The sequence below is a fragment of the Silene latifolia genome, chromosome 11, assembly GCF_048544455.1.
Source record: "Silene latifolia isolate original U9 population chromosome 11, ASM4854445v1, whole genome shotgun sequence".
In the NCBI taxonomy this organism is placed as follows: Eukaryota; Viridiplantae; Streptophyta; class Magnoliopsida; order Caryophyllales; family Caryophyllaceae; genus Silene; species Silene latifolia.
The window spans coordinates 13,133,750-13,147,246 of record NC_133536.1 but is presented as its reverse complement, the minus strand read 5'-3'; the positions used below and the strand labels follow the sequence as shown (position 1 = coordinate 13,147,246).

Sequence of the window (13,497 nt, the reverse complement as noted above, 5' to 3'; positions counted from 1 at the left end):
CAAGCATATCTACCAGATATATCCTGACCCGGCAGAATTGTTGAAGTTACTGACCCGGTTATCTTGATTGTAAGTGAACCGACCTGAGCCCAACTCGAACCGAATAAGCAATCTAATCCGGTCAAGCCTAACCCGACATGACCCAAACCGCCTTAACTTGACCCGTAATCAGACTGAGTGATCCGATTGCCACCTCCCTATACTAACCGTAATCTAAAAATGTCATCCTTTATTATAAATCAAATCTGCTTCTAACATTTAACAAACAAGGTTTTGATTCTATGTTTGGTTTGATTTTAATTGTAATTTGTTATTTTGTGCTGATTTCGTATTTTGTTATTTTCGTGTTAATTACTCCCTCTATTCGTGTTTCCATGTTGATTTCATTAGCTTCATCAATTGTTCGACGAAATGAACCGTGGTTCTATTCATCTCTAGCCGCTTCATATAACTTAAATTTAGCATCCGGAATTAAATCCACATTGTGCAATAAACATAATGTTTTGAATACAAATGAACTCGACTAAAAGCAAATACAGAAAATTAATTTCATGGCAAAAAAGAAAAGATAACAAAGAATCAGTCTAGCTTACAACCTCCTAGAAGTTCGATTTGGCAACGCGATGTACTCTCAGCACACTCGAATAAAGTTTCGAGAAATTGAGATTTTGCCAACTTATTATAATCCCAAAGGTTCACTGAACTAAGAACAAGCTTCTCCAAAACCTTGGCACTTCTTAGCAACCATGTCAATAGATTCAATCTTTGTTTGCTAAATTTGCCGTCAATCATATACACCTCTAAGCGCTTCACTTGTTCAACTAGCGCGAATTTGACATCTTCATTCAAAATCATCGCCTTGTAGGCATCATAATAATTAAACTGTAGCTTAAGAACCTTCAAATTCGGACAACAAAGCAATTGTTCGTCAAATATTTTTTGATATAATTTCCAAGGCAAAGATAACGTAAGGTGTCTCAAATTAGGGAAGACGGTCTTCTTAGGACTAGTGTTAAACTTCCGGTCCCAATAATCTTCAACATGGAGTGCAAGCGACTTGACATTCAAAATCGAATCCAACATCTGCATTGATAATATGTCCCTAGTAAAATATCTAAAATGCTCTAATATTGGAGCATCAATAATAACCTTACAATTGGAAACCTTATATAGATTTATATATAATCGCTTTAATTTCTCGCTTGTAATTGATATCGAACTTTTACTTTTCTGATCAATATCAAGGGTCAAGGACAAGTCTTCAAGAGACGGGCAACCACTTATTAATTCTTCCAAAAGTCCATAATTCGGCGAAACTAGATGAAGTTTCTTGAGGTTCGGAGGAAGAATCATTGAAAGTTGATCATCGCTACGATCAATCTCTTTAAAAGAGATATACAATGTAAGTGATAACAAAGAATGCATTCGGAAAATGCTCGGTGGCCACACTCGTATGCTAAATTCAAAACTATCGAACGTATTAATCGTGAAGTGTCGGATGTTAGTAGAACGAAGTCGACGAGCCCACGTATCGATGATAGGCCAGCAAAGCGGTTCTTTATAGAAGCTAACGTGAAGATTAAGATAGAAAGTGTCGATTACGGGTGTGGTGAAATAATCGAAGAGATTATCGAAAATGGTCCAGTAACGAGGCTCATAAACATTGTATGCAAATCTGCTACATGTGTAAATCTGTTTGATGCTGAAAATAGTTGATGAAATGGTTATGATGAAATCAGGAAGGTTAAGGTGGGAGATAATTTTCGAGACGATGTCGTCCGGAAGGGAGCTCCATCTATGGTGTTGTTCCATTGTTAATCGGCTAGGGTTTTGTTCCATTGTTAATCGGCGGCTATGCTTATATTTGGAGATTTAGAAGTAACGAGCAAAGTATGGTTCTAGTTTTTAGCCTAAACTTTTGGTATGATTAGTTAGGCCCATTCTAAACTACTCCCTTCTGGATGATGGACAGTGGGCCGGGTTATTGGAAGAAAGCCCGAGCCCACATTGCGGGTTGATGGTGGGCGCCTGTGCGGGCTTAGGCGGCCGGGCTGGGATGTGGTGGCCCTAGAGGCCTAGAACGGTCTAGTACTCTAGTTGTGCTATTGGGCTATGCGGGCCTGACGGGCTGTTCACTGTGAGCTGGGAATGAGTGAGCTCGAGCCCAGCCCGAGTAGGTAGTACGGGCCTAGGTTGGGATGATGGGCTAGGAGATGAGTGAGCCCGTTACCGGGCTCGACTATTGTGGGCTGAGCCAGCCGACACCGATATCCAACTCTATTCTGTTCTACTTTTTTTTTATGTGAAGAATTGATAGGACGGAGAAATATTTTATTTTGACCTTTTGTTAACGATAGAAGCAAATTTATAATGGTGGATAACATTACTAGAATATGGTTATCAGACTTTGGTAGTAGGGTTGACTATCAAATTAAATTAACATAAATAATATGGAGTACAAAACTAGTATAGATCATGCGCAATGAATGCGCGGTATTTATATAGTTGTTTTTGTATTACTTATTCATGTTCAATTAACAATTCAATAATTTTTTATATTTCACGTCATTATATTTTGATATGAGAAAAAAAAAATTGAACTGTAAAATTAATCAAGAAAATTGAGTAATATCGTGAAATTTATATATTAATTATTTTCTCAGTCACAAAACTAATAATTTAATTTTATAAACTTCTCAACTTATTTTAATGATTTTTTCTTTCCACAAATCTAATAATCTCAGTTTATATTTTTGTTTTATAGATAGCAAGTAATATGCGTCAAATTATTCTCTAATAAAGTTTAGCAATTTATATTTAGACTTGTATTTCATTTTGATTAAAAATTGTTCTAATTTGATGAGAAGTTATTTTTTAATGATAAATTAGTTTTTTAATGTTTATTTGTTTTCTTGTTTAAGTAAATAAAGCTTGGAGTGAAAAATTTTCCTTATTTTGAGGCGGTATCAACCACATTTATAGAGAACAGTCGAGATTAGGCCTCAATGACATAATCCAAATCAAGTCTCTAACGACCAAGATTTAATACCATGGATCTAAGTGTGGCATGAAGCCTTTGACCAATCAAATTATCGAACATATTTGATTGACCGCTGATAATGGGTAGAGGTCGTCGTACCCAATCAAACAAATTCTCAATTAGTAATGGTAGTCGAGGTCGAACCACAAGGAGATCAAAGATTGAATACTAGTTTTGTCTTAAATTAAAAGTTAGCTACATGAATCAAGAAATATTAAGCTAAACCATTAAACTAAGGAGGTGTTTGGTAAACAGTAGATTGGTGAATTTTCAGCATATTCAAGCCTTTTAGCATGTTTATTTGACTCATCAATCTACTAATTTACGTGTTTGGTAAATGACATATTGAAACAGTAGATTGAGTTTCAATCTACTGTATTCCAATATGTTGCTCCACCCAGCATATTCACATTAGTAGATTGAGAAAATTGAATCTATCAACCATTTACACATAGATACAACAATCTATTAACCTAAATTCGATAATTACCAAACACTTTTATTAAATTTTCTAATTGAAATATACTAGTCAAACCTGTCAATCCAATCTGTTATTTATAATCTGCTTGACCAATCTACCTCTGCTATTATTAATCTGCTGAGTAACAAACAAAGCCTAAATTAACTAAGACTACTAAACTAAGTAATAAGTAATCGAATAATGGCTTAAACAATTAAGGAAAGCCTAGGGCACGATTAAACTAACAACATTCATAATCACTTTAATTCCGTCAATTAGTCATCAAGAGGTAATTTAGTTAGGGGAAAACGCCACTAATTCGCTTATGAATGTGCGGTATTTATATAGTGTACAATTGTGCATGAACACTGAAGCAATTATGGAAAATATACAAGCAGACTCCTTGATTGAAGGAGTAGAATAGGCAAGGGGAGCAACCCGAACCAAATTGGCAATACTCGAACAAATGAAATTAAATTTGACATTCCTTAAATTCGAAGTAGACCGACCAAAGCAAAATAAAATGCGACGAATATATGACATGTCGTGGTTAGAATTTCAAAATTTTTAGTTAAGATATTTTAACTTTTTTAAAGTTTCTTTTACATCGTTACCGGTTTTTTCCGGTTAGGATCAATTCCTGGCTATGATTTAGGCCATGCAAGGGGAAACAAAACTTGGAAGACATGAGGAACCTAAGAATCGAAAAGGCCAAGAAAAATGCTTAAACTGAAGCAGAACTACGGTTACCTAGATGAGATAATATACCCTAAGGCGCCATTAACTAACACCAAGGTTTCGTGGTGTAGTTGGTTATCACGTCAGTCTAACACACTGAAGGTCCCCGGTTCGAGCCCGGGCGAAGCCATTTTTTCCAATTTTGCTTTTTTAATTTTACCTTGCTTCACATTCCTCAATCTGCCCAAGAACGATTGTCTATAGTCCATAGTGAGAAATTCACTCTTGAAAGTCTTAATATTGAGATTAAGCTATACAAAACCCTTACATATTAAAAAACTAGTTTTGGTTCAATTATTTGTTAAGGTGTTTAATGTTGATTGCTAGATGAAGAATTGTTAGGGTTGAGATGATCAATTTGTCTTATTTGTGAAAAATACCACCTTCATTTGACACTTAATTTCACATTTAGTTGCTACTCCCTTCATTCAACTCCACTTTATATGTATTCCTTTTTCGTCCATTTAACTACACTTTACACGTATTTTCCTTTTGCAAGAAAATGACCATTCTATCTTTATTCACACTCCATATTTACAAAAAATGTCATCTATACCCCACATTAATCCACCATAAAACACCACCTTTATATTTTTTTAACATTTTTAACCCATCATTCTCTTTTCTTATATACTTTTTATAATTTTTTTAATCCGCTCCTTAATACCCGTGCAAAAAACAAACATGCGAATTAGAGTTGAACGGAGGGAGTAGCTATTATGCAGGAGGGACCCAGATGGGTCCCGGGTTTCTTGTTTCCATTCATATCTCAAATTTCTCAATCGTCAAAAATTAGAGGACGTTTCCTCCTTAAAATCGTCCGTTAAAATCACCGGCCTCACCTGCTCACCAGTCACCACCACGACACCACCACCCTCCTTGTCGCGACGTCCACCGCCGTAAGCCATTACCGCAGCTTTCTCAAAGTCTTTTAGCGGTTGCTTTTGGGTTTGTTACCGGAGATAAACTCGCCGTCGTCGAATTGTCCGGCCGTTTTCACCGCAGGTATGACCTCACCGGCTCACCTTTATACCCTAAATTAATAACCCCCAATTTAATTTCTCAACTCTCAAACCCTAAATTAATAAACTCCTAATTCGATTTTGGATAATCCGGCAGTGTTAGCTACCCAGTACCCAACTTGAAACTTGTTGATTGTTGTTCATGTTGTCTACTTGTTGCCTGATTCCTTGTTCTTTATTTTTTTTAATTTTTGATGCTAATTACTACTACTCAGTACTCACTGCCTGCCTGTAACTTCATTTGTTTGAGTACATTTAGTTGCTAGCTATTATAGTATGATGTGTCATTTGTTTTGTCATTTTACGACTTTGTGGCCTTGTAAGTGACCAAATTTTAGATGTTGGCTAATGGCATTCAAATTCCTTGTATTTCAGCATGTATATTGCTTTTATCGAGCGTTTTAATGGTGAAATGGGTAATTCGGTACCCACTGGGGTAGATTTCTCATCCACGTTGGGCGGTGATTAATTTCAGCTGCTGGGTATGGGTATTGGGTACCGGTCCCCCTGCCTAATTATTGTGAAATTAAAATTCTTAGTTGAATTCCAATGGTTTCCATTCAAGTTTACGAATTTGGATGAAAAATTGAATCCCAACATTGCAATTTCTAAACATGGATTCAAGGAAACAAAATCATTTCTGAGTTTTAAAACACTACTCTAAATTAATCGATTACGTCGTAGTTGGAAACTGGAATTACATCCTACCTTACATGAGTAACATGACTACGTGTGTTGTTTTGACATATGGAAGGGTTTTTCTTGAGTTCAGACCTCAAAAGTAAACCATCCTAGCTACTCCAGTGCCCTCGTTCAAATCGTATATGGTGACATTACGGAAGGACACTAAATTTTGAGATGAATTTGCAGCATTTGCCGTATTGTTGTGTGCTCTTTCTTGACATTTGAACTTGTATTTTCCAATTATCAACATCAAACATGTAAAAAGAATAGTATCAAGGTTTAGTATCACATATGGTCCTCCATTATAATGAAAATGTGACAAACATTACTTTCTTTTTCTTATTTTCACAATTAGTTATTGACTTTGGTTGCCTTTTAGTCATTTTATTATATTTCGCCTCTATCGATCCTTCATTTTTATCTTGCTAGGCTTCTCAATTGATGAGTGGGAGTATCAAGGCTTCAAAGAGCTCAGATGTCAATAAAGTTATTATACAGTTATCAACTTACTAACCCTAAGAGGTACCTGAGCCTCAAACTCTTTCACTTTGTTTTATTTTTCTTAAATGGTGGTTGATCATTCGTATTTATTTTTTAAGTGGTGTGGCGGTTAGCTTGACATCGACAAAATCAGCCAGAGGCAGACCAATAGAAGCTGCACCTGGATTTGTCAGATTAAGAAAAGATATCCAGCACAGTTGCTCGTCAAAAAGTGTACGCTGTGTAATGAGTGATACTAGCCTTCATGAGGGGGCTGTTGGCGTGGCTTATAAAGATGGTGTAGTCATCGTAGATCATGGATCTCGCCGCCAAGAGTCTAATGTCTTGTTGAGTAATTTCTTTTAGGATCACCTTTTTACTTTCCTTCACAAATGATTTCTTGACCAGTCTAGTTGTTGTAAATGTTGATTGTTTTTGTGTTTCTGTATGTTAGTGTGATCGTGCTAGTGTATTGCAGATGAGTTCGTAATGATGTTCAAAAATAAAACCGGATACCCAATTGTTGAGCCTGCTCATATGGTAATCGCTTCGTTACTTGGAACAAATTTGGTACAAGTTTTTCACAGCAAGATGTATCTTCATGCATTGTATTACTGACTATGGTGTTCCATCCCCTGATTTGTGGTTTGGCACTTTGGCCCTCTCGCCCAAAGAATAGGCATTATGGTCTATGGGTACTGCGGGTCAATACACCATAGTATATGGTGAATGGCTTGAAATAGAATTGGAGTAGTTGTCAGTTAATATCTAGACATGAAGTTACTTTTGTAGAACACCAATTCTTCACTGATTCTTTATTCCAATTCTAATGTCATTTTATCCTTACTGTTTTCTAGGAATTGGCAGAACCGTCTATCAGAGATGCCTTTGGTTCATGTGTCCAACAAGGGGCAAGTCGTGTGATTATAAGCCCATTCTTTCTCTTTCCTGGACGTCATTGGAATCAGGTAAGACGATCAGTGTTCCCCCCTCTAGACTGCACTACAGCTGGGGTTGTAGGAGTTAGGGAGGTTCGAAATGAATGCTTGTCCTAATTCTTTCATGGGTGTGAATAGGATATTCCTCTACTAGCAGAAGCCGCTGCCTCCGAGTATCCTGGTATTCCTTATCTTGTCACAGCACCTTTGGGTCTTCACGAGTTACTTGTTGTATGTCCTTCATCTTCTTTCATTTTTTGCAACTGCATTGTATTTGATGCTTACATTCTGTCTGCCTACCGCCTACGTAGCCTGTTTTGTTTCTTGGAAAATATGAAGGGAACAAAATTAATTTGGCAGCTGGATTTATCAACATATATTTCTTTTAGCTTCACACATTCACGTTCATTCAACTTAAAATTTTGAAAACGAAAGGATGCTTCAAAGCAAGTGCTGTAGGTATATGTTCAATTTTAATTTTCTAGTACGAGCAAGGTATTTGTATTCATCCTCGATGGGGAATAACAAAGTAGTTTTCTCCAGAAAAGAAACATATTACTAAAAGAAAACTGTTCAAATTCAGACTTATGTAACAACTTCATCCTCCCAAAAGCATCTTACCTAACATATGATGCAAACACTAACAGAATGATAAGATGGATTATAAGAAGGAATGTTGTTTTTACTCGGGTTTGTTTTCTGATGTTGCAGGATGTTATGAAGGACAGAATCGATTACTGCTTAAGCCATGTTGACGGGAAAGTGGACGAGTGTGCAGTATGTGCAGGAACAGGCAAATGTAAAATCAAAGTGCAGGACTCCAAAACCTAGAGTTTTGCATTCAATTTCATAACTACTGTTTTTGATTGTATTTGTGAATTGTGATTATATCTAATCACTAGAGTAAAACAAAGTTACTATAATTCTGGCTATCAGACTCAGAACCTCCATTAGAAGTTTGCAGTGTTTTTATGACCAAGATCTCCATGATTTCCAGAACTTCCTAAGGTTTTGGAATTTTGTCTTCCTTAATCCTTACAATGTGCTCTTGTGCACATTTCTAAACACTCTTTATAAGCACCAGCTTGTTTCTGGAACTTGCAGCGAAGAGGGAGACTGAGGGATAAACTTTGTTGATCAATGCATTGATTCGAGTTTCGAACCATTAGTAAGAGTTTATTCATCCCAAAAAGACTTGGGAAACTAGTAATAGATGAACCTCTTTAGAGATTTGTCAAATGAAACATTACTCAATTTACAAACCTCTCTAATAACAAACCCCTACATAGTACGGAGTAGTAAACAAAATTACAAACACAAATACAAACCTTTTTGAGTTTATATTATGGGACCACTACCAATTCCCTATCTACTAAAAGAACTACGTTGAACGTCCGTGCGTTGTAACGGGTAATTAACTTAGGTTGGGAATCACTATTGTAGAGATAATAATACAAATTGTTAGGAGCTCTATTTCACAATACTTAAGAAATTCAAAAGATTTGGGTTGATACCTAAGTTCCAACGATAACCTAGTTATAACAATAAGAGGGCTGATTTTCATCGTCGACGTTTTAGTAACTATCGTCGACATTTTCATTCCAAAAGACGATAATGTCCTTTGCACATTTACACCAATTTCTCTCTCTAAACAATTTTCTCTCAATTCTACTAAAAACCAACTGCATTTCGATCTCCCATCTGCATTAAACCAATAAAAAATGTTAGAAATTAACGCACATCGACTAGAAAATTTAGATAATTTAAAAAAATCGGCAAATAAACGTATTAAACACGGTTTCAAATAAAATGTACTAGCCATGGATTAAATGTTGAGATTCAACGATCGACCATGGACCAAACGTGAAGACTCAATGTTCGACCATGGACGAATGTTGAATCCCATCGTTACTCCATGGACCTACCGACAACATCTAACGTTTATCACAATTGACACGAGACGATAGAGTCATTTGTGTCGTGTCAATTGTGTCAAATTAGGACGTTTATTAAAGTTGTAAGGCCAATTTTGTGCACTAATCCTTAACATATGCCGGCCTATTCCATTTGATCGTAGTTTGGACATATTGAACTTTATCTTGATTTACACATCTCACAAGGTGAATTCAAGCTTTCGTATCAATGAGTCGAGATGGAGATTTCATTTTGCACTAGCCGAGACATGAAGTTCAGTGATGTAAAATAAGCACGAGTTTTACCAAATTGATGTAAAACTAGAACAATTTTTATGACAGTTTTAGATTAATGAAAATGGGTCGGAATTAAAGTGTTTTTGGTGTTTTTTGTATGAAATATGAAAGAAAAATAAAAGGATATGAATTACTTGTGAAAATCTCGCAAGACCCCTCAACTAAAACTAGGATATGAAGTAAATTGCACTCCTTCCTCGCAAGAAATTTGTAACAACTCACAACTGGGTTGTATGACTCTCACCTCGCAAGGATTGACTCACACTCAAATCTCTCCTTCGCAAGAAAGAAATAAGACACTTATAACTCGCAAGCGATAAGTAAAAAACAAGAAAAACTTGTATTATTTCTGTAACTTGGATGCTTAAAACTGATTACAATGACCCTTATTTATACTAAAGAATCCGACCTAGACCTCTAAGGACTTCCTAATCACAAGTGAAATCCATACCTTAAACTGACTCAAAGAACTTTCCTAAACTCGACCCTTAGAGAATTGGCAAAAATGGCCTTATTTCTACTTAACTGAAATTAGGAAATAAATAACTAGGAAATAAACACAACTGCCTAAAGTTTATTTTCTAGAATAAGAAAAGCTGAATTTAGGAAACTAAGGAGTGCACACTCACACCAGTTGTCCAAACGACATAGACAGCTCTTCAATTGGTTTTGGCAACTCCAGAAAAACGTGTAGATCAAGTTACTTGACGACCAAGTAAAGCAGCGTGTTGGTCATCCTTGGAAACCGTGCTGCCAATTCTTCATCGTTGCTCTTCCATGTTATCATATTCACTTGAATATTTATCATAGGAAATGAATTATGTGAAGCTACTCGTTTATCCATTGATAAGAAACGAATTATTTATCAGATTCTTGTTTATTACCAATCATAGGAAAAGAATTACTACAAGATAATACCTGTTTGGATTTTCAATTCAAAGAACCGTATAAGTCGCCACTTGATATATCCATTGACAAGAAACTATATGGTGGAAACTATCAATGTTACTTCGTGAGTTTGATTCATATGGAAGTTCAAGATAATCTGATTATTCCAAGCAAGTCTCGTTTTAACTTTGCTACACTTGTGCAAGGAGGGAGGTGGGGTGGAAGCACAAGAAAATATGGTTCAAAGGGTATAAGCTCAAGAACGAAGGGAGTGATCCTAGAATCTGCAAGAGGGTTGCTACATTGGAGGAGTTCGAAGGGATTCTACTTGGGATCGTAACTATTATCATGATTAAATTCGTATGGTTCGTTTTTTATCCGGGTGGTTTCACATATCTTCAAAATTTAAGGACAAAATTTTTTCTAGGAAGGGGCGAATGATGCGGGAGCATTAGTGTATAATGAAAATGAAGTCGAAATGTGTCCCAAATATTTTGAAGGATTCAAAATGTGCTCAATTCAAGTGAAAATGATGCAAAAAAACGTTAGTAATTATGGACTATGGAGCAAGTATAACACAAAAAGTAGGGGGTACTATGGGCAAAAAAATGGAACCTCAAGGGTACCATAGGCAGATTCTTAAAAGTAGGGGTAACATGGAAAATCTGAAAAAATTAAGGGGCACCACGTGAAATTTACGTATCCCAATTATGATAAAAAAAAATGAAGAAAAACAACGTACAAATATTAATGGAGAGTACTAGATCATATTATTAAATTTAAATATAACTATTAGATATAATGAGTAGCAATTATTGTCCGTATTCGATATTCGGGATCTGGTTGGATGTTGAACTAAGTGCAAAAATAATGCTGTAATTCTGAGTATCTTATTTGTCCCACATTGAAAAACAATGCAGGTTTGGTGAATGATGAATATATACTACGTATAAATAGTAGAATTGTCCCACATCAGAAAAATAATCAAAGTTTGGTGAATATATTACTATAAATAGTAATTGTCCCACATCAAAAGATTATTATAAGGTGAGGGTGATTATATGATTATAAATAAAAGTTAACCCACGTATATATTAATCCTTTATTATTTTTTGAAAGAGATCTTTTAATAATATGTAAACAAATCATTAGACATAGAATGTAAACATCTATAAAATATAATTAAAAGGCTACCCTAAAATGACAAATAAACGCCACCTAGACAAAGTCACGTAGGATCCAAAAAGCCACCTAGATTAAAATTTAATGTGACGTGGCATATTTAAATGTGATGTTGCATATTTTTAATGTGACATGGATTATTAATTTATTATTACATGACATTAATTTAAATCATTTATCTATAAATTAACTTAATTCACTTATATCTATAATATTAAAGGATATTATCATTATTCTTAAATTAATTTTGTATATTAAATATATTGTCTCCCAAAATTTATATAACCCTTACAAATTTAAATCAAATTTTATAATTTATAATTAATATTGACATTTTAATTGAAATTTTTGTAATAAAATATGTTAATAAATTTCATAATTCATAATTAAAATTTTAATTTTAATTGAAAATTTTGTAATAAAACATGTTAAGGAATTAATTAAACATCTTCATATTACTAAACACTCACCATTATTAATATTTTTCTATTTAATTCATTGTTTTCAAAATTTTTGTAATAAAACATGTTAATAAATTAATTAAACCTCTTCATATTACTGAACACCCACCATTATTAACATTTTCCTATTTAATTTTTTTTTTAATTAAACATGGTAATAAATTGATTAAAACTCTTCCTAATACTTAACACTCACCAAATTAATTAAAAGTTTTTCCTATTTAATTAATTTTTATAATATAATATGTTAATAATTTTATTAAAAGTCCTTATATTAATTACTCAACACCCATAATTTTCATTAAAATTTTGTCATATTTAATTCATCTCTTGAGGTCCTCGGCAATCAATTATCTAATTTAATAATACCACAAAATAATTTAAAAATTAAATTAAAATATAGGAATTTATGATTGTGTAATGACTATAAAACCTATAATACCTATAATAGTTTCTATTCACTTTATTTATTTATTTAAAATATGCTCATTTGTCATGAGTTTCTAAGTTGTGAATTGTATTTTATAGTTTAATTTATTTATTTGATTATATTGATTATATTGAGTATATTGAGTATTATTGTCGAGTATTGTTGTTGTTGTTGTTGTTGTTGTTGTTGTTGTTGTTGTTGTTGTTGTTGTTGTTGTTGTTGTTGTTGTTGTTGTTGTTGTTGTTGTTGTTGTTGTTGTTGTTGTTGTTGTTGTTGTTGTTGTTGTCCAATAAAGTATATTTTAATTTGTTATGTTGTTGGTTTTATGAATCGTTTGCTTTATATTTGAATTCATGTTTTCCAGTTGGTTTAATTTAAGTGACTTACATGTAACAATGTTTTGATTCGTTTGTCAAGTTTTTGCCAGGTTGATGTTTTATCTTTTGGTCAATGTATTTTTTATATAAAGTTAAAGCACCATGAAACGTATGTGAATGCAGATAAGACAAACCATCACGTGGGTAATCTGGAGAGGGAAGAAATACAAAAGGCACGAAACTAAGGTAAAATTAAAGGTAAAAAAACGTAAGGTAGAAACTGATAAGTAATGGATGATTGTTGATCTCAAAATATAAGTCTTATAATATTTCTTTTAATTTGTTATTAAACGTATATTGTGGTGTAATTTTACTATTATACTTTCCCGATCAACCTATTTGAATTTGTATTTTTGTATTCACGAGTATAATCATCTCTAACATATATTTTTCTTTTTCATTTTATATGAACTATTATCAAGGCATGTAATAAAAGGAAGCGAAAGTGAACCTTCGGGTAAATATTAAATAGTATGATTTCTAAATTCTACTTCGCATGTTTTTAAGTTTATATTTTTTTTTGTCAAAACAGGAATAACACATAAAACTTACTCTCATAATTTCCAAAAAAAAAACTACTCTCATAA

The 13,497-nt window shown here is 33.9% G+C and overlaps 2 protein-coding genes and 1 non-coding gene across 4 annotated transcripts; 2 read left to right on the top strand and 1 right to left on the bottom strand.

Annotated features, from left to right (window-relative positions):
* Nucleotides 1–579: 579 nt before the first annotated feature.
* On the bottom strand, nt 580–1,812 carry LOC141612940 (F-box/FBD/LRR-repeat protein At5g22660-like). The gene has a single exon (XM_074431689.1). It carries the CDS (start codon nt 1,810–1,812, stop codon nt 580–582), a length of 1,233 nt encoding a protein of 410 aa, XP_074287790.1.
* Nucleotides 1,813–4,294: 2,482 nt separating this feature from the next.
* On the top strand, nt 4,295–4,368 carry TRNAV-AAC (transfer RNA valine (anticodon AAC)). Its single transcript has one exon. It is a non-coding gene; the product is annotated as a tRNA-Val (tRNA).
* Nucleotides 4,369–4,965: 597 nt separating this feature from the next.
* LOC141611103 (sirohydrochlorin ferrochelatase, chloroplastic-like) lies at nt 4,966–8,361 on the top strand. Of its 2 annotated transcripts, none has more exons than XM_074429518.1 (7): nt 4,966–5,243; nt 6,374–6,466; nt 6,544–6,776; nt 6,903–6,964; nt 7,282–7,392; nt 7,501–7,593; nt 8,074–8,361. In XM_074429518.1, the coding sequence occupies exons 2-7, from the start codon at nt 6,420–6,422 to the stop codon at nt 8,191–8,193; spliced, it is 666 nt and encodes a 221-aa protein (XP_074285619.1). In that variant the 5' UTR covers nt 4,966–5,243; nt 6,374–6,419; the 3' UTR covers nt 8,194–8,361. The 2 variants fall into 2 exon arrangements, with proteins under 2 accessions (XP_074285619.1, XP_074285620.1); XM_074429519.1 differs by having other exon boundaries at nt 5,033–5,243; nt 6,559–6,776.
* The last annotated feature ends 5,136 nt before the right edge of the window (nt 8,362–13,497 follow it).

Excerpts from the sequence above, each read along its gene's own strand:
- LOC141612940 (XM_074431689.1), bottom strand. The coding sequence starts at position 1,812 with ATGGAACAACACCATAGATGGAGCTCCCTTCCGGACGACATCGTCTCG.
- LOC141611103 (XM_074429518.1), top strand. The coding sequence starts at position 6,420 with ATGTCAATAAAGTTATTATACAGTTATCAACTTACTAACCCTAAGAG. Across the intron at positions 6,467-6,543 it reads CAACTTACTAACCCTAAGAG|TGGTGTGGCGGTTAGCTTGA; the intron begins GTACCTGAGCCT and ends TTATTTTTTAAG. Across the intron at positions 6,777-6,902 it reads AGAGTCTAATGTCTTGTTGA|ATGAGTTCGTAATGATGTTC; the intron begins GTAATTTCTTTT and ends AGTGTATTGCAG.